The sequence below is a fragment of the Puntigrus tetrazona genome, chromosome 9 (assembly GCF_018831695.1).
Source record: "Puntigrus tetrazona isolate hp1 chromosome 9, ASM1883169v1, whole genome shotgun sequence".
NCBI classification, from domain to species: domain Eukaryota; kingdom Metazoa; phylum Chordata; class Actinopteri; order Cypriniformes; family Cyprinidae; genus Puntigrus; species Puntigrus tetrazona.
Window position 1 is genome coordinate 10,655,371 of NC_056707.1, and position 22,120 is coordinate 10,677,490.

The window sequence follows — 22,120 nt, forward strand, 5'->3', positions numbered from 1 at the left end:
TGTCCAGGCATAACTGTTTTGGGCAGCACGTACAGGACGAGATCTGACAAAGAACAAGACCGACAGAAAAACTGAAGGGACAAAAGGTTAACAAGACCGTTAACAAGAACATCTGGAAACAAGGCGCAAAGCAGAAAGCACAGCATAGTGCTTTTAAATCACTGCAGCAAAAAAAGTCACTTTTAAAGGATGAGATGGAAAAATTACATAATTACATAAAAAACATAATTACATTGCATAAAACTAAATTACGACTAAATTTGGAGACAAGAAAAACATTGGGCCACTTGGGGAAAACAAAGTATGATTTGTGTAAGTACTTAACTTAGTATGTTTTTTGTTTTATGTGTATTTGATATTTTGTGTTTAATGTGATTTTTGTGCACAGTTTAAAGTTGTTGAGTTCTGAAGAGTATGGTTGATCTTCTTCTTTTTATAGCTTCTATTTCAGTCCAACAGTATTGATTTTATTTCTCCTGCCAGTGAACGTGACACTCCAGTGTGTGTGTGTGTGTGTGTGTGTGTGTGTTTGTGTTTCTTCACACTGTGTTTCTTAGCTTTTTTTGTCCTGTTATTTTCATTTGTAGAGTAAAAATAATGTATTTTCTTTTCTTGGATTACTTCTTGACCAAATTAGTAGACCGAAGCTGTTGAATAATCTATAATTGAATCGGAACTATTGGAATTAAAATCTGTTTTCATGCGCTTGGAAAAATGAACAAATGCACAAATGAAAAATTACTGTAGTTATATTACTAAAAAAAAGTCTAATCTAAACTAAAATACAGTAAATCATGATTGTGTCAGAGAACAAAAACACAAGAATAATAACTCATTTGTAATACGCTGAATGGCTTTTGAAAACGAATTAGACTGTTGGAAGTTTTTAATTTGCTTTTCATTTTAATTGTTGTTGAAGATAAAAATAGCTCTACCCTGATCATGTATTCCACTTGAGTAAATGCAAATGAAATGTTTACTTAGAAAGGACAAAAAATGAACTGTCTGTCTCCTGACATTTGTCAGTTGTGATGGTGGGTTAATGGCTTTCAGCAAGATCGTGAAACCTAACACTGAGAAAAGTAAATGTGAAGATGATTACATGTATCATCAAGCTGTTCTGATCTACATTCTGCTAGGGTCATGAGACTGATTCCCTGTAAATACACATAGTGATACAGCCTATGAATACATCATAACTCGCACTGGCTGCCAAATGAGTAAACATAAATGTTGTCTGGGTGTTTGATATTCCACATTCATCTCAAAATAGGATATTGTACAGTATTTGTTCTGAAATATTACTTGTACATATTTTTAATGAAACATCTCCTACAGAGAATTATTGTGCATTGTATGCACTGTGCATAGTGCATTGAAAAGTAATGAATTAAACCTCTAAAAATATATAGACATCTTAGTGTTTGCACTATATTGTTAAAGAAAGTCACGATGCAAGTAAATCAGGTCTATTATATAATGTAATCTTTAGCAGGGGAGCAGATGGCACTGGGGAAAAAGGAGGGGGGTCCTCCGAAAGGCAACCTCAGTAAACAGAGGATTAATCAGATTTTACATTATCTACATTAGTGGCAGCCACTCCTAAAACATGCACTAATCCATTTTAGAAAAAAAGTTTTTTTCCGCCGCACAGCCGTGGCCTGCAGTGTCTGACTGAGAACACACTTGTAGTCAATCAGCAGTAATGAAGCGTGTTTTGTGCTGTAAGAAATAAGAGAGCGCTCAGTTTGAGTGCACAGGACAGACAGCAGATCAATAGAGATGGCAGGTAAAAAAAGGAGAATATCAGAGAAATTACAATCAAGTCTGGACCCACTTAAATACTGGAGCAGCTTTCCAGCGATGGCTTGAATCAAGTGCCGAGGTTGTGTTGTTTCTTTTTGATAGGTGCGTAATGTTGATTTTGCTTCGTACTCATCACTCTGCAATCGTTGTCACCATGGTTGCGTACGTTGTGGGGCGGAGATATTAAAATAGGGGCAAGTTCCCATCGGGGTATGGCCGTGTTTGTTTTGATGCTTTCAAATATCAGCATCGTTTGACGAAAACCTACATCAACTGCAAGCTTCATATGGAATCATGAGAACATTTCTGATAACTGAGAAGAGACAATGGACTTAAAGTGGGCCTTTTTTCATAGATCTTCAAATAGAAAGTGATGACATCAGTGTGATTTTTATCTAAAATAAATACTGTTTGTTAAACTGCTATGGACAGACAAATAGGTATTTCCATAGAATGACCATTGTGCCTGTAGTTTTAACCACAGTGGTGATGCACTATAGTCTATGACAGAGCTGGTGATTTAATTTTTTTTTCTGGACTAAATAAAATAGGACTGCTGACAACTTGATCCCCGCCGTTGAAAACATCTGTGCCCCTGATCTTTGGGAAACTTAATGTTCAATTAGAAGTGTGTTAAACCAGTGAGGTCACTGATTTGTTAACTTTACAGTATAGTCAACAAATAATAACAAACTGATTGCAAATATTTATAATATACTGGGAAGAACTAGTATCAAATGAGAAATTTGACTGGATGAGTCACATTCAAAGTCAGCAAAGTGCCCTAGAATCTGGCTTTGACTGCAGTTGAATTCCATATTAATGTGGAATATTGCTGTGTTGCTTAGCAACTGTAAACAGCAACACTTATGAGCTATATAAACTAAAATACGTAAAATAATAACAATACAATAAGAAGAATATAATTAGTGCATTTATTTGTTAAACAGTGGCATTTAACCTTTATCCACAGTAAAGCACTTTAAAATACTACCCCTCATGGCATATTGGTGGGTTTCAGCCCACCTGGTGAGAAAATTCAGATTTTTGGGTGATTTATAGGTGGTGCTGCTTATTTGTACGCACAAACATAGTTCTCTAGAGCTTCTCTGTTGATGTCTTTCTGCTGCGAAGCTTGTTTTATTTATCATTGTTATGCAAAAAATGACTCCTTGTCAGATTTTACATGAAAGAAAAAAAACACCTCTTTGTTTCTTTTTGTAAAAGTAGAGTGGACTGTCACGTGATACACTGCCCGGCTGCCTGCAGTACCTTGATTTAATATTCATCTGTGCTATTAATGTTTATTATAATTTTTTATATGCGGATGAATAAAAATCTATTTGTCATTATGAAGTAATTAAAAACGAATGTCTAATATGACTCTTTCGTATTTCTCCAGACCGCATGCATTCTGCTTCCCTCTGAATACTTACAGTACATCCTATTTATGGACCGTATCCTCTGTACGGCAGATTATCTATTTAGCTGCACATCATAGTAAACATTCGTAATGGGATTATGAACGGCAAAACAAATTGGCGGTAAACAAATGAAAATGAGTTTTATAAAGCACCTCATTTTTTTCAAAGCAGAGGAGTGGGTCAGTAACTTCAAGGAGAGGGAAAGAGACTAAACTATGTATTTTTGATCTATACAGTATGCTCTGTGAAGTAAAGTACATCATTACCGTGCTAGCACCGCCTCTGGGAGTGCAAAACTGTCACGCTCTGTGCCTTTTAAATATCCCAAGAATCATAATCCATGTGTGTGCCGGTTAATTTATCATTCGATCTTTATCTGTGCAGATGCTGGGAGCTGAGCGCAGGAAACATCAAATGGATCTACCAGGTCCCTATTCTGACAGCCATTGGGGTGAGTGAAAGCGATGTGAAAAACTGTCAGGCTCTTAATAAACACGGCGTGAGAACCAAGCAACAGCCTGGGAAAGAGTTCAAACACTGAGGCAATTTTCCCTGAGGAGGGAGAAATCGTCTAACTTTACCTAAACTTTCTTTTTTCTGTTATTCACCACTGCAAGATGAAAAACACTTTGGCAAGGAAGGCAAATGTCAGAAGAACTGGCAAGAACATTACCATAATTACAACGTGAATGTATGTGTTTCTGCCAGTTCTGCCAATTATTAGATGCAGACAATAACATGATTCAGACATGGGCACAGTAGGAGAGACCGAAGCGTCTCAGTGGGGGTGTCTACATGTTAACCTCACTTCGCCTTTCTAGTTCATTATGTTAATTTAGAAGTGATTTCAGCAAGTTAAAAACTGGATTTATTTGTCACTTTCAAATTGAAGTGATGGTCTACAGAAATAACTACTCAGAAATAACTTACTTTGTGTTTTTCCTCTGAAAAAAAAAGTATATCCTTATTTAACCAGGACATTTACAAATGATTATACTTATATAAGAAAAAGAAAAAGAAAAAAAACCTTTGTAAACTTTGCATCCTCATTTCGGAACATCGCTGCTTTATAGAGTGAATCAATATTATGCAGATTTTGCAGTTACCCACGATTTATTTTTCTTCTCAAAATGACAGCTGCTTCTCGGTCAAGGCCCTTGAAATTGAGTTAATGCCTTTTTTCTATTCTAAAACCTACACTTGTAGCAAGCTATGAAATTGAATGTACTCAACCTTTATCTCTTTTGATTCAGTTTTTCCTCTGCAAATCTCGGCTATCACCAGTGTTTGTGGTCCAGCGGTTTGGTGTTTGGTCACATGACACCATTGCTTCTATACAGCCGTTTGCTCACAGCTGCTGTTGGTTGCCTGCTTCTAGATGTTTTCTGGGCAATCTACTGCCATCCAGGTGGCAGAGAGGGTCACTGCTGATGCATTTTTGAGTGCGCTGTCATGAACAGAGAGTGATGGATCCACAGATGCTAAACCACCTCACTGAAGAGAAGGTTGAACTGGCTGGCCTGGTGAGAGAATCGTGAAAAAGTAGAAATCACTCTGTAGATTAATGCGAGTCAAAATGTCTAACCAAATGGAATGGTACCCTCTTTAACCGCTGAAGAAGGTCTCACTAACGGTTTTGAATTTACACAGTTGGTTTTTTTTTTTTTATGAATAGGCCAAAATTGTTGGGTGCTTACAGCAAAAGTAAATGGTAACCATTTGGTTAACAATTAAATACCTTCTTTCATGCTCCACAGAAGAACATTAGTCATAGAGGCTTGGAACAGCATGAGGGAATGTATTGAGTGCATTATCCCTTTATGCCCAGCTCTTCCTGAAGCCTATTACAATGAGAGAGAAAAACCTTCATATCACAGTACTGGGCACTTTCCTTGAGTCAGCATGAGGTGCCTGCAGCCTTTAATGATGTTTTGGCCACATCCAGTCACCTAGATGATGCCATCATGACACTCGGTGAGCAGGAGTGAAAGTGCTCTGACTCCATATGGTTCTCTGCACGACTGATTATCAAAGATATATTTTTTCTTGGCATGCAGAGTTTTCTTGAAGGGCTTTGGTTGTATTGATACCCTGTGACAATATTTGTTATTCTTAGTCATGCTGGCAGAAGTGGAGCCAGGGCTTTTGACATGGGTTAAGTGGACTGGGACAAGCATTTACTTTGTGGTAATTGCAACACAGGACAGGCTATCTTTAGTATGAATAGCAAATCTCTTCTGTTTATTCTTTGTATGAATATCATTTGTATTACTTTACATCTTGATGGTGTTTGCAAATTTTTTTTATTTCAAGCAAACAGTATATGTCAGTGTTTACGCTCTGTGTAAATTGCATCTATTTTTAACGCTTAGTGTGATTAGACACTGTAATAGTACCTTCTTACTATTTAATTGCAATTGTGTTAGTGGAATATATATCTAAGCCATTACTGACATGTTTTGCTCTTAACTGTATTATATAAAATAATCTTATGCTACATAACCTTTGCAATTCAAGGTGTTTAGGTCATTTACAACGCTCCACAGCACAATCAGTTCTCCATCACTGAGGCTGGCAGGTAACTATATAGCTGAAAGACTGGCCAGGCATCAGTGCGTTATATAATATAAGAAGCTCGATAATCTACAACAAAACTCGGTTTAAGCAGATGTGTGTGTGTGTTTATATATTTTTTTAAATAGCTAATTTTAGATAATTATTTTTTTAGATAATAATTTTAATGATAATTTATTTAATACTGAATGACAATGGCCCACAATAAGACAGAAAATTCTTTATATGAATTAGATTTTTTTTTTTTTTAATTTCCAGTGGATGTAGGTCTCGGTTTTGGCATAACTTTTTTAAATTATTTGTCAATATAATTTAGATTATTTACAATTATATGTAATTTTATTTTTTCATTGTTATATAGGGATTGCATTATATAGTGTAGTTTTCATGGCATTATATCAAACGTTTGAGAGATGTGTTTATTTATGGATCTCGTGTGCATATTAAAATAGATGTTTGCATTTGCTGAAGGTTTTAGTAATATCTGTACTGGTAAGACATTAAATTGTGTATGTCCAACTGCTCATATATATTTCTGTGCACATCAAGGAAATGTAGTATACTGTGGGGATGATGAAGCTGCCTCAGCATGACTTATTTTTTTTCCACAGCCTTGTTTAACTTGTGCCAGGCAGCACAGCTGGGTTTCTCCTTACAAATTACATGCATAAGGCGATTGAAGTTGAGTGGTTGCAAAAAACGTATTCACTGAAGTGTCTTTTAGCTCCATTTTAGGCTGAAACGATGATATTTCGCAGTGTCATTTAGGTTAACACATTCACAAACACTGAAAGATTAATCACTGAATCATTTTTGGAGTGAAATATTTTTAGCTGTCTTGCATACTTTGATACTTATTTTGTAACTACTGTATATGGTTGTAAGATGCGAGACCGCGATTAAGCAGGCAGTGAATTCATGCTGTTATTTAAAAGCATTGTGGCTGTTGTGGATGGATGGATAGCAATTTAATAGTAAAAGTCAGATGTATAATGAGAGCAAAATGTGGCCAATGATGATTCATATGTTGCAAACTGTAAAAGCACATTTCCATTTTTCCCATACTCCCACTGAACAGATGGTGGATATGAGGGCAATATTCTGCAGAAGGGGTCATTTAAATGTGTGATTGCCATGATTAAGAATGACATCATAGTTTTCCTGTGTCCTGATGTCAAAGAACGCCACGGATCCAGAATGAGTGAAATGCGGTGGTTTTTTGTCTTTTTAGTAATTTGAATGCCCTCTCTGTATTTTTGAGGAATATAAATTTTTATTTCTATTGGTAGTTTTCAAAGCGCCATCTGTTTGAGGTTCATCTTGCCTTTTGCAACCCCCTGCGTCAGTTTTCACAAAGGTGTTTTTTTAAGCAAAGCATTAATTACCTTTTATTATTATTTTTTTACTTCTGATATGCAAACTTTAATAAAAAGTGTGTGTGTGTGTATATATATATATATATATATATATATATATATATATATATATATATATATATATATATATATATATATATATATATATATATATATATATATATATATATATATATATATATATATATATATATATATATATATATATATATATATATATATATATATATATAAACGCACACCTTTTTACATCTGTCTTTACATTCTGTCTTTTGAGGCTTTTACTGTAAATGTTCATTTATCATGTTTAACAATACCATTGCTAATGTATGTGAAATGCTGTAATACAAACACCATATCTTAAATTACACCCTTATGACCCTAGACCATATTGTCCGCTTCCAGAAAGGATTTTTGTTTCTCTCCACACTAAGCTTAAAATCTCTGGCACAGACATCCGACTCATTATGATAAAGCAGATGGAAATTAGCATTTTTCGAAATGACATCCCCTGTCATTTGGGAAAAAGCAGCCATACACATCACTTAGTCATCTGCCAGTGACCCTTGCGCGACAGGCTTTATTGTTCAGATATGCATAATGCATGAAATCCTCAGTCGCTATTACAGTTTTTCAGTTGCTCAAATTATATTTAGGCAGGAGAAGGAATTTTATTAGCTGTCATCTTTTACTCCGATATTTTTCTTTGCTTCTTCTTTCCCAGCTGAACTTCATCCTGTTTGTGAATATTGTGAGGGTCCTCGCCACCAAGATCCGCGAAACCAACGCCGGCAGATACGACACACGGAAACAATACAGGTTTGTGTGTCCACTTCCACAATGCCTCTTTTTATGAATTTAAAGTGCCTTAAAATTGTAAATTCATTGCCCAAATTGTCTGCATCATCACAGCAGCACCGTCTCAGCTGTTAGATTGCAAAGAGTGGAAGCTGTCCTTCCAGTAACTAGTTATTTCCTCATGTAATTTAGGCTAAATCTTTTATCTGACAGCTTGAAGGCAGAATCGCCTGTGGCTAAGAGATGCGATAACAAGCTTCCCCTACACCTACTCATTCTGCGGTTTGATTCGGATTGTGCTTTTCATCATTCCATCATGCGCTGAAATCAATGCCGCATTTAAAGGCGCTGGATATTATAGATTTGATCTTGTTACATAATGAAAGAAACATTTTGGCTTCCGTTTTTTTTTTGTCTGGCTCTGAAAAAAAAATGCTTTTAGACCCTATAAAGGCCATTTGGGTTTGGCGTGTCAAAATGTTATCCTGGATGCTCCCAAAAGAATCCAGTTTTGAGCAAACACAATGCCAATAGATGTCATTTTGTGCGGCTAATAACCGTAATCAATTTGATCGTTGCTGCCTCCCCACTAATTAGCAGTATGAAGAGTCACAGGTGTCAGCTCGCACAGCTGGTAGATAAGACATAAAGACGCAAACAGTCATATTTGCAAACACATTAGTGAATAGGGCGTTTTGCTCAGCCAAAGAAAGCTTTGTGAGAAATTCAATAGAAATAAATCTGTAATGCTAATGACCTCAGATCCTTTTGACTCTCATTTGGTACGGCGATCCTTTTACCGGAACACTTTGGTAGATCAGACTTAGCCGGGCTTCAATTAAAAGAGGATCTGTACCTCGTGATCTTCCAGCATTGCTTTTTTCCAATTATTTTTCACGATTCTTTTCATGACTAATTTGCAAGACATTTTAACCTGTCTGGCAGGCAAGGCGTAGCTATTAAAAAGATGTTGCGCTTTTCTTTATCCTGATTAAAGCCGCACAGAGGCGTGTGAGATGTCATTTCAGAAAATCACAAAATCAGATTAAAAAGAAACGATTTCGTAACGTCGCAACTACGTCACTCACCTACGCAGATCTCAATGAGATCAAAAAGTGTTCCATGTTGCTTGAAAGGAAATATTTCAAGAGTGGTCACATTGGCAATAAAGATTCTGTGTTGTTATAGGCTGGAGGGTGAATTTATATCAATGGAACAAAAAAGGAGAATTTAGGCAGAGTGTTTACACTTTTGTGTGAAACTGAATAGAGATTAAATTCTATATCCATAGCCAACCAAATCCATATGAACTTTGCAGACAATGTCTTTAGTATAGCATCATATAACACTTATTTTATGATGATTTTATACCTTTTGTTGAAGCTCAAAACATCCATCTCTGTGTACATTGTGTAAAATACCTTTGTAAGTCAATTGTCAATAATCAATAATAAAGTCAATTGTCAATAATAAAGCAATGTGTGAAGCACAGAGGTCACCCCTAAACCAAACAGCTTAGTAAACAGCAGTAGGTGATATATATGCATTTATGTTGGTAAATGCAGCAAATCTGCTTGTTCAAAGTTCAACAGTCTTGAACCAGATGGGAAATCGCCACAGGGAATTTAGTCACTGAGTGTCCCTGTGCACTGATTTCAGATCGCTTTCACTGTAAAGAGGTAACAGCAAATTCATAGAGGTTTGCAACGACACGAGGGTGAGTAAATAGCAGATTTTTTGAGTGAACTCTACCTTTAATTCACAGAACATTTTTATTTCCCTCTGTTCAGGAAGCTTGCCAAATCCACGCTTGTTTTGGTGTTTGTGTTTGGAGTGCACTACATTGTGTTTGTTGGGATGCCGCACACATTTGAGGGTCTTGGCTGGGAGGTGCGGATGTATTGTGAGCTGTTCTTCAATTCTTTCCAGGTACTTGGAAACGATGCCTGCATGAATAGTTAATGTAATCAGTGATCGCTGCATATGTTCTCTTTTGATAATCCAAAAATCATAAATTCAGATTTGTAGTTTTGCATCATTTATATAAATGCATGCATGCAGTTTGCATGATTTATTATTGATTTGGTAGAAAGGCTATAAAAAAAAGGCACTGATTTTTTTTTACTGCTATGGCAATTTAAATGTTTTTTTCTTTGCATTAAGAATTTTCTTGTAATATGAAAATAGTATTCAGACTATTTCAGATGAAGAATTGAGAGAGAAAAAATGAAAAGATCTGTTTAGTTTAACCTCAAAAAATGGAAAAAAACTGAGCAAAGAAAACACTTGTAATGTTCTCTTTCACATGTCACAGGAAAGGATAAAAATGTGCTTTTTATACAAAAACTAAATATGAAGAAAAAATATGAAATGTAATAATTTACAACCAGCATAAATCATTTAAAAATACAATCGACCCACAAATGTTGACAAGGATTTTTGCTGACATGTAAATTGTTGTTGCACAGACTGAAAAAAGAAAATGTTTTAAGTAGCATGTAAGACAGAGACATGCATTGACGGGTCAATCCAATACACAGCATTTCAAATAGGTTTGACATCTCATGGCACCCCATTGATTTCTGTCTGAGATGTTCGCTTGACTTAAATGACAGGTGCTGGTTAGGTTAAGAGCCTTTTATCTGGAGCTTGATGACACGATTCACTGCATGCACTTCACATCAAGAATACATTACTTCCCTTTACACTTAAATTATCTTCACAAACACAGTCACAGAACTAATACAATAAAATTATTTAATGAAATGCAAAAACATTTCACTTGTTTTATGCTGCTAAATATATGTATTATTCTGTTTAGTAAACTAAATAGTTAGTCAATGTCATCTGTAACGAATTAAACACCTAGCATAAAAATGATTCAATGAATACAATCTATGACCAAGACAAAACATGGACCAGTGCATAACCTAATGAATCATTATTTCCTAATTGTGACTCATGACTAAACATACAAATGAAAGTCTAATTTTATTTTACCAGTCAGCTGTTTGAGGCATCACACTAACATCTATTTTACTTCTCTAGGGCTTCTTTGTATCTATTATCTACTGCTACTGTAATGGAGAGGTAAGCATCAGCAAAGCTGCTTTACAATATTAAGAACGTTATCACAGGTATGTGTTATTGATTCCTGTACTATTTCTCATTGATGTTTGACACTTAGGCCAGTTTTTTGTTTCCAGGCTAAGTCGCAATTCAAGACTAAAAACTATTGCCCTGTCAGGACAACATGTTTCTTGTTTTCTGTTGTGCATGTGCACAAATAATCATAGACCACGTTTTTTTTTTCTTTTACAAAAACAAATGTTCATAATTAAAATTATAAACTATAAAATCACATACTATATTAGTAAGATACAAATCAATATTTAAACATTTTAAAGTTTCTTTTTGTGACAATTTGAAATTGTAACCCTACATTTTGGGCTACGAAGGATTCATTTCCTGTATCTTTTATGGCACCGGAAACAAAGGGTGAATTTTGGATCTTAATTGGAACACAGCTGCAGTGGGTTTGAAGTGTTTGGCAAGGCAAGTACTGCTGTTGCCTACGTTTTGGGGGTGTTTGCACACTAAATAGTGAATTGAAGCAGGGTTGAGGTTAGTTAGTATGAGGATGGGAGACCTCTTTGAGAAAGCTAGGTTGCTTTTGGGTGTTAGTGAGGCCAGCAGGGAGTCTTAAACTGGTCCTGACTCTCTCAGGTTATTAGTGATCCCAGGGCTCTTTTACAAAAGAGTAGGAGTGCAACCCTGGCATGCTGGTCTCTGGTCTCCATCCATCACAGCCTCCTACTCATGCTTATTTAAACTGATTGGCTACATCATTGGTCTCCACTCCACCAGTAGCCAGTGTGTGGTGGGCGTTTTGGCAACAACGGCTGCCATTGATTCAGCCAGGCAGATGCTAGAATCTGGTGGTGTTAATGGAGATCTTACCTCCTGCTAAATCACATTTAATGCTATGTACATTTTAATAAAAAATATAAATTTGAACATACTGTAGTTAAACTTAAGCACTTTGCAACAAGTGTTTGTTTTAAATCAGGAGACCAATAAGAACAAGCTGTGGGCGGAACGTGTGAAGTTATGTTTTTTTCTGTTCCAGCTGTTTTCAGAATTGAAGAATGATCTCCTTTTCAATTCCTGAGTGTGAATTTAAATTTAACTGGCAATACCAATCAGAATGGCAAGAAGAATTTACTGAATTGGTAAAGGAATAGCTGACCCAAAAATGTTAAAATTTTAAAACTAAGATATATGTTTGTTACAAACACCCATCAATCTGCTTCAGAGGACATATGATAACCCACGGAGGCATATAGGTTAGTTTTACATTGCTTCTCTTAGTCGGTCATATTATCACTTAGCCACGCGTGACAGAATGCAAGACCCAAAATAGTAGACCTTAGTTCAGATGAGTTTTTCTTTAAGGCACACCTGCCAGCAAACGGTCTCTGAAAGGATTTTGCCAACTGAGCCAATCATTGGCCCGGAGCCTGATCCTTAAACAACGTCTGACCAAGTGTGTGAGCCGGCAACATTGTCCATTATTGAGGGAGTTTTGGTGGAGATCGAGGGACTGGAGGGAAGCCCCATCCACACTCTGACGGTGTGCTAAAACTGGTTTCTGGGAGATATATTGAAGAACTAAAACACATTTTTGTAATGAACTGGTATGGAGAATTATTACCCTGTGTCCTTGAATCTCCTGCATCTCCACTGGTTCCATCCAGCCCTGAATCACCTGAGTCTCTGCTGGTTCCAGCTCTCCTGTGTCTCTTAAGCTTCCAGCCAGCCATCTAGGTGCGCTGTTCCATCCTTAGCCTATGAGCCCTGAACTTCATCTCAGTCCTTCGACCCATCAACTTTGCCTTGGATCCTAGCTCCCTCATCGTGGATCCTCATCCCACCAGCTCCACCGGGCTCCCTCATCTCTCTGGCTCCACTTTGGTCAATTGTCGGCCATCTGCCACCTTGGGGCTTCACTGCTCCAGCTTTGCCTCATCACTCTGGCTCTGTCAGGCACCACCAGCTTCACCTTCATTCTCAGTTGCTCCAACTCCCAGATCCCTGCATCAGTCGCCTGAGCCTTCAGCTTCGCATTGGCCCTCCACATCTTCTGTGTTTTTTTGTTTTTTTGTTTTTTTACATTATTTGTTCAACGACATCCAAACAATTTGTTTAATGATTCATTTATCCAAGCCACTTTGGTGATGGCTTGATTTCATGTGACGGTTTTAATGCTCTAAAAGCGTCACATAATGGCAAAGAATGAATTTTTATTCTGAACCAACGTGATCAGATCAGCAAGTGGGGAGGCAATATCCTAATGTTTCATGTTGATGTCAAAATGAAACATGGGCATATTGACAGCCTACGTTGATCTTTTCGCGTTGGTTCAAGATGAAAATGCAATGAATGAATTCTTGAAATGAATTTTTGGGCCAGGCAATATTTGGTATCTACAATGCAAAGAAATCTTTGTATTTTTGTGCCTTTATTTAGTGTTTTTAGGTTTTATGTGTGTATATGTATGTATGTATATATTTGCAAGAATGAGTTGATTCGAGAGATATAAATATTAATATAATATAAATAGTAATAGATAAATAATATAATATAAAAGTATTTTGAAACTGTGTAAAGAAGACCCAGGTATTGAGAAATGCGCCCTAGTGACTGTATAAAAAATCTCTGTGCATTTCAACATTGTTCTTTAGCATATATATCTGACCCACAGGTCCAGACTGAGATAAAGAAAACATGGACACGATGGAACTTAGCGTTTGACTGGAAAGGCCCAGTGGTGTGTGGGAGCTACCGCTATGGCTCTGTGTTGACGGGCCTTAACAACAGCACCAGCAGTCAGTCCCAGCTGGCTACCGGCGGCCAGGGCACCCGTTCCACCACACTCTTCTCCAGCCGAGTCTACCGCAGCAGCGGGGGGCCAACCATCAGTGCCCATGCCACACTGCCAGGATATGTGCTCAATTCGGACGCTGACAGCTTGCCACCGTCCATACCCGAGGAGCCGGAGGACAGTGCAAAGCAGGTTGATGACATCCTGCTGAAGGAGTCCCTGCCCACAAGGCCCAGCAGCGGCCTAGAGGATGACGAGGAAACTCTGTAGATAATGGCACAGTGATAGTCAGTTAAATTGGTTGTAATAGCACACAGGGCATTTGTTAAAGAGCAAAAAATGACAGTTCATCACCTGCAGGGCACAATGCTTTGGGTGGCGACAGCACACAACAGGACACTTCCTGTTAAAGCTGTGACCCATAGTTTTGTTTTTGACACAATGCCATATGCTGACAGATCAACATGTTCATGGCAAGATATTGCCACTCATCGCTATAACAAAAAACAGTTTACAGCAATGGAAATACTGATGGTTAAAACTTCAGGCAGTTCCTAAGTCAGCTGGGCAATTTGAATGCTGGAGGTTTTGAATTTTAAACTGCAATGCCAATTATTTATTTTTGAAAATTGACTTATTTAATTTGCTAAGAACCATGATGCCATCAAGATTTTAGTTAAAGTTAGCATGACTTCCACACATTTGTGTAGACCATGGAAGCAACGCTCAGGATAACTGATTTTCATTACGGACTACTGAATGTTGGGAGGGGCAAACCGAGTTAATGAGTTCTCCATCGTTCTTATTGTAGTATTCCATTACAGAAAAAAACTATTTAATAATTTAATAAAACTTGTTTCAAATGCATACAAACTGTTGGTTTAGTTCTTGAATGAGTTGCTTTTTTTACCAAAACTGAATTTCAGTCACCTCAGATTCACTAGCACCGGACCATTCAGCTGTTGGCGTGATGTGATGAGGATGGACTTAAAGGAATAGTTCATCCAAAAATGAAAACTCTGTCATCAATTACTCCCCCAAGTAGTTCCAAACCTGTATGAATTTCTTTGTTAAGCCGAGCACAAAAGAAGGTATTTTGAAGAAAGTTTGCAATCAGGCTGTTTTTTGTCACCATTCTATAGTATTTTTATTCCTACTATAGAAGTCAGTGGGTTATCCACAATCCATTACTATCCTACACAGCTCTCAAAGGCACAGTAGCTTGTGTTGATAGGTTAATTTTGAAATGTCAAGAGTCTTGTGCAAGCAAACACCACATATGGAAGACATTTTGAGTAATTCATCTTTGACCTGTAAGGTTATTAAGTAAAGTGCAGTCAGGAAGCGTGAAGCGTAGATCAATTTAAAACAATTATGTAAGCCAAATATGTGAGGATAAAAAAATAAAATGATAAGCTGAACAATAATAGTCCTCAGCTTACAGTTGGTTTATAGAAAAACAGTGAGGCGAACACACCAAATAATTACCTTGTCAGCAGAGACATGCTTTTATGAAAGGAAAATATTCACCATGTTACCACAGCATCACACACACACACAAAATAATGAAGTTATCGCAAAATGGAAGGAAACCTGACATGTGTGTGTCATAATCTGACAGTTTTCTAGCTCATCCCAAATCTATGCATATGTGTCCTTTCTCTCAGTCTGCTGATGATATAACAAGCCCTCTTGAGCCTAGTTATGTGGTAATGTCATTTTTAATCAGATCTGTCCATATATTGGTCCACCATGTTCATTGTAATCTGAAGAAGGCCACAGGCTGTCATGTTGTAGAAATGCTGAAGATCATTATGTGCAGAATAATAAAGCGTACTCTTAAAAAGATTACATAAGTACAATGAAATTAAATCTGACACCTATGTTGTCTGAAAATCTACCCACTCTCAGGCCATTTATAATGTAGATGAGTTTGTTTATTTTCAAATTCAAATTGTATTTTTTTTAGATTAATTGAGTACTATATACTATACTCATTATTTAGTGCTCGCAAGCATTTATAGACTTGGTTCTGAAAGTTCTGAGCTCAGTTAGCAGAGAGCAATATGAAGTATGAAGGCTAATTAAAATCATCTCTCTTCATTAGCATACATATCAATTAGTTTTTATCCCCTTTTTTTTGCAAAAACTTTTTTTTTCATTAATGCGTTTGATGTTAACTTATTTTATGCATACATGCTTTTAGGAACCGCTAATGTATTCTTCATTATGTTGCAAAAATCTCATCAGTGCACGAATCTACAACTTGCAGCAAATAGCTCATGGTTATTTATGAGTGCCACTTCTCAAGTTAAACTTCATCATTATTACAGCCCATACTTGTAACCCCAAGTATTAAAAGTTGCCTTTTAATCCTAAACTCTTTTTGCTTCAGGCATGAGTGATACCTCAAATCCTGCAGCTTGTTGAGGTGATTTGAGTGATCAGACTTCCAATTTTGGGGACTGGAATATCAGTATGCCCTGGGAACCATTTATAAAATATGTAAGCAACCGCTGGTTATGATCCACAGCCTCATGGCATTGTGGGGAATTTTATAGGCAAACGCTGCACTTTATCTCCGTAAAGGCCATCAAACTTTTCCAATTGCAAATCGCTCCACATAAATGTAAATTAATTTGCTAACTAAAAATACTTCAGCAATGCTACACATTTCTTAAAATAAGGTACATTTGGGATGTTTCAAATACATAAGCTATACAAATATTACATTTACTTTCATTCATTTCATTCATATATATATATATAACCAAAGATTTGTTTCAAACAAATCTAGCTACATCTTGGATGGCCCGAGAGTAGACTACATTGACTACATTTTCAGCCAATTATAATTTTAGGGTGAATTATTGCATATTTTTGTAAATATAGATGCTTTAAATGTCATTTTAAGGAAGATGTCTTATAAACGAGGGGCAACATCGTATACCTAACTTCTGCATTTTTTTATCAGAAGGATTCAACAATGTATTGCCAGCCTGGGCCTAATATTTGTATTGCCAGAAATAACATCATATCAAGAACAGCTCAGAAAATGTGTTGAGGATTTCAAGAAAGCACTGCCGGCATGGAGACAGCTTGTCAGGTTTGATTCTCCTGGGTTTAACTTTGAGCAATCAGACGCGTCTCCTCGATTCTCTAAGGACTTCATCCTGCCCACTGACTGTGTGAACCTGCTTCCTTAAGTGCGGGGATGAATACTTTCTAAATCCTCACTGCAAGATAACATTACTCAACTGTGTGCTAGGGTTTGCTCACAGTAGTAACATACATGCATAGAAGTCAAGCATAGCAAAATGATTCATGTCTTCAAGTCACTCTTGTGATATAAACTGAAACTTGTGATATAAATTTATAAGCGACGTTTCGCAATAATCTGTTTTTTTCAGTTAATAACAAACCAATCAATTTATACATTATGCTGTCAATGACACAGATTTTTTTGCAAAGATGTCCGATTTTTTTACAAAGATGAAAATGGCATTCATACATTTCTGCTTTCACAGGAGAAATAATAAAAAAGCGTATCGATCTTAGGAGACTTTTTTTTACACCAGGTTCAGCTTGACATACGGCGCTCATCAAATATTCAATACAAGGAGGTGAACTATGGAATATATATCTGTAGGTGGTTGAACATATTCTGTAAATATAAGGCAGGTGCCTTTATGTATGTTTTTTTTTTTTGCTTTAAAAGTTGATTTGAAGCCCACAGAGGAGCTGGCTGAGCTGCATGACACAAAACAGCAGCTTCAGTTTATCAGTAGCGAAATCGCTCTCTCTTTTTTAAGCAAAAATAAATAAACACTTTTGTATATTAGAAATAAAATACACCTCACGTCACAAGAGCGCAGAGCATGTCAGACACCATATCGATGCGATTTAACAATCATTGCTGGTTGTACAACAGTCAATGCACTTTTGATGCTCAAGAGTACACAAGTTAAATTATGTTTAAATGGGTTTGAAAGGCTTTCAGGTGGAAATAGTTACTTTGGAACTGGGCCCTAATCTTTATTTAATTCATTTTACATTTAGCAGTGCAATTTAGACCAATCACGTACCTGCAAAGTAAACAAGAATGAGCCCGACAATTACTAGCGAATGAATTTTGATGCAGCTTTTGGCAGACATAACAATCTCCACAGGAATCCTTTCTCTATAATCAAAGGCCCATGTACCATGTACACACAGATGTTTGTTAATGTATAATTTTATTTATTTTGTTTGTTTTCCCAGAAAGCATGACAAATAACGGACTTAAAAAAACAATAACATGCAATCACATAAATGCACCATAGAAAAGGCTGTTTCAATTATTAAAGTGATAATGGTTCTACTTCACGCAAGCTCAAAAGAGAAATAAATGTACCGCTGCCTGCATGAACAAAAGACACTTGCTCACTGCAGTAAAGTGGCTCAAAATAACCAGTGTTTGGCTCTGCATCCAAGATTTTTAAAAAAGTATTACAATTTGAATGAGCTGTAATTAGCCTTTTTTGTAACGAGTGAAAAGGACTGACTAATATCCTTTCCACACACGTTCAATTTATCTTTTTTTTTTCTCCGATGGAATTTGTGAAATGAACCGCTGGATTCAGGCTTTGTTCCCTGTCTGTTTAAAAATCAAGTCTATCCTGGAATATCCCTGTCCATCCGACGCCAAACAAAATTACAGAATGGACTTTGATGATAAGCCCTCCTCCCCCCGAGTATTTTGAGCAGTAGCAACCTTAAAACCTCTTCAGAATGACCAAACAGCAACACATTAAAGCCCCCCTAAATTACGTTTGCAATGCCAATGACCTCGCAATCACTCAGAACATGACCACACTCACTCATGACCACATAACGATTCATCAAAAATCACTCAAAACACCGTATCAACTGCCTTTCACTTCTGAACATCAACTCAAAACACCCCATTAACCACATAGCGACTAATTCAAACCCAACACGACACCGTAGCAATAGACACAACACTCCCTTGAAGGCTAGTATTTCCCCAGAACTCCTAACTTGTTTTCCCCCAATTAATCAGTAATGTTTTGCAGGCCTTTATTTAACACATCGTGAATGTCAAGAAAAAAGCGTCGCACGTGTCGATTTCTGAACCTGACGCTATTAATATGCTTGAAGATTGAAAGCAGATGCAGCAATTATCTCTGCATGACTAGACGCCTGATCCAGTCTATAAGGGGTTATGTTACTGTTAACATGCTGAGAAGGCAGAAGGCTGATTTTTTCCACCAGGGAACGCTAGGCTTTTGTGCTTGTAGTGAACTGACACTTTACTTGACTGACACTTCATTAATCATGTTTGCTGTAGAGCACGATATAGTAATGATGTTGTTTGGGAGCTCGACAATGCTCATAGAAAGGCAAGTAGGAGAAATGGGTTTTCCCCCCCAGTTTAAGGCATTTCAGAGAAAAGAGATGTGTCCGACGTGTCAAGCGGCCTTGTTATCCATCCTGCGACTGCTAGTTTTTTTTGTATTATTATTATTGTTTCAGAAACAATACAGCATTGCGCATGAAATGTTTGCTGAATGTGCTTCTACTGAGTCGTACCTGGTGAGACGCTGGTTAAACCTCTGCGCTCAGCACAATCTAGCTTGATATCCCGGGTGGGCCGCTCAGAGCTTCATCAGCATTTGTACAACACTGTCACATTAGAGAGTCACAGCTGGAAGGCATGAAGTTCTCCAGCAGATCCCGTCCTTAACACAGTCTCCTGTTGAGGCGATCTAGGTTAACCTGCAATGTCAGTGCTACTTAAAGCCTTAAAACAGCTGGAGACACTGTCAATGAGCTCTGATATGACATGTGATGACAGTTACAACAGTAAGAAAGTATAAATATCAATGTCTTTTCTGTTCATTACGTGGCAGTCAATGAGACAGTCAAAAGCCTCTTTGGTTCTCATCCAAAATATCGTTCATAGGACGAACAAAGCTTTTACGGGTTTGAAATGACACGGAGGTAAGTGATTAAAGACAACTTTTTCAATTTGGGATGAATAAATAATTCCATTTCACACACAATTTTTTATTCTTTAATCATTTATATGTCTGGTTTTACAGGTTTATTGCAAATTTGGTATAAAAATTTAAAAATCTGATCAAATGCTAGAATGAAAATGCTTAAGATGAAATTTGCATACTACACGTTGAATACCGCAGACTTCTTCTTCCAATGTATTAGTGTTTCATTCAGTTTGAGCTTGTGTATTACACAGTATACATTTATGCATTTGGTCAATGTTTTTATTCATAGCATTTCATCAATTTATACATTTCCTACGCGTCACACCCATGAACTTTGTGCTGCTAGTGCAATGAGCTCCAGGAATGCATCTAATTTAACTAACACAGAAGGTCATCTAGTTATAATAGTGTACACTCAAAATTGGCATACACTACACATATACATACTGCAGAAATGCTAGCACAAACTGCCATGGTTATTTCCTGTCCTTCAACAACACACGTGTCTGGTCTTTAATTCCAATTGTCATGTAACATGGAATGTTTGCTTAATTCTGTTCAATGGAATACTATGTTCATGCATGCAAAGTAAAAATTGCCGTTAAATGAAAGCGTGTGTTTTGAGCGTATTCTGGTCTAATAATTATTCAGCACTCATATCAGGATGTTTTAGTTACTGGATACTGGCTTTCAAGCATGGTTGAGGTGAATTTCACCCTATTCTCTAAATTGCAATGTGTATATATATATGGTAATTATATATGTATATATATATATATATATATATATATATATATATATATATATATATATATATATATATATATATATATATATATCAATCACTTTTATTTATATAGCACTTTTAACAATACATATTATATCAAAGCACTGAACAGTATCAAATAGGAGAATACAATGATAGGGATGTTATAATGGTATGAGGAGATTCAACAATTTGTTTTAAATACAGAGATGGTCTCTGTAATCAAATCGACGGTAATCGATAGAAAGTAAGTGCCCCAACTAACCCAGAGGCAACAGTGACAAGAAACAATTGGAGAATGGAGAAAAGCACTTAATTTACAGTTCAATTATTAACGCAGCTATGTCAGATTGTGTATAGGACTTTTGTGTGCGTTCTGGTCTCAGATAAACGTCATCTCTGGGTACTGATCCACCATCTGATCTGGATACAAGCTAAATAACAGATTGAGAAAGAAACAGACTAGTTTTAGCGAAGATGCCATTCTTTTTACAGCTGATCTAATTAATGCAGCCTAACAATCCTTTAACAAATTTGAATAATATAAGCGTATTAGTGTGTTCTGGGTAGGTTAAAAAGATGTGTCTTTGATCTAGATTTAAACTGACAGAGTGTGTCTGCTTCCCGAACCATGTTAGGGAGATGGAGTGGACGTGCAGGACTATAATGTGATAAGAGCTGGCTCAAATATTGATGAGCTAATCCATTCAAGGCTTTATAACTAATTAACAAGATATTAAAATCTATCAGATGTTTGATAGGGAGCCAGTGCAGTGTTCACAGAACCAGGTTAATATGGTCATGCTTCTAATTCTAGTAAGGACTCTAGCTGCTGTGTTTTGGACTAGCTGAAGTTTGTATATCAAGCGTGCAGAACACCCCCCTAGTAAAGCATTACAATAATCTAACCCTGAGGTCATTAACGCATGACCAAATTTCTGCATTTGACGTTTAGAGCATAGGTCATAATTTGAATATATTTTTGAGAAGGAAAAATGCAGTTTTAAAGATGCAAGAAACATGGTTTTCAAAGAAAAGATGGCTGTCAAACAGCACACCGCGGTTCCTAACTGATGATGAAGGATTAACAGAGCAGCCATCAAGAGTTAGACTGTGTTCTAGATTATTACATGTGGGGTTTTTAGGTCCAATAATTAGCACCTCGGTTTTTTCAGAATTGATACATTTGGTGTGTATCACCGGGCCGCAAAGAAATATACAGCTGAGTATCATCAGCATAGCAGTGAAAGCTAACACCATGTCTCCTGATAATAAAACATAGTTTTCTAATCTATTCTCGATTCTCCTTTTCCTCTTAAAGACCCTCACTACTATATTCATTCTTAGAGAAAAATGGTATCTGCGAGGAGTTTTAATCAGGATTCAGATCGTACCATAGTACTGAGACTGCTCTCATTAGAGTTACTAATGACCTGCTTCTATCATCTGATCGCGGTTGTATCTCCTTATCAGTGCTATTAGAT

At 36.8% G+C, this 22,120-nt stretch overlaps 1 protein-coding gene across 2 annotated transcripts in view; it reads left to right on the forward strand.

The window, feature by feature from the left end:
• The window catches only part of pth2ra (parathyroid hormone 2 receptor a), a 41,957-nt gene extending 27,228 nt beyond the window's left edge, over positions 1-14,729 (forward strand). For both annotated transcript variants that reach the window (XM_043248164.1, XM_043248165.1), the window contains 5 exons: positions 3,615-3,681; positions 7,905-7,999; positions 9,769-9,907; positions 11,027-11,068; positions 13,743-14,729. In XM_043248164.1, coding sequence (XP_043104099.1) covers positions 3,615-3,681; positions 7,905-7,999; positions 9,769-9,907; positions 11,027-11,068; positions 13,743-14,132 — 733 coding nt within the window. In that variant the 3' untranslated portion in view covers positions 14,133-14,729. The remainder of the gene's footprint in view (positions 1-3,614; positions 3,682-7,904; positions 8,000-9,768; positions 9,908-11,026; positions 11,069-13,742) is intronic.
• The last annotated feature ends 7,391 nt before the right edge of the window (positions 14,730-22,120 follow it).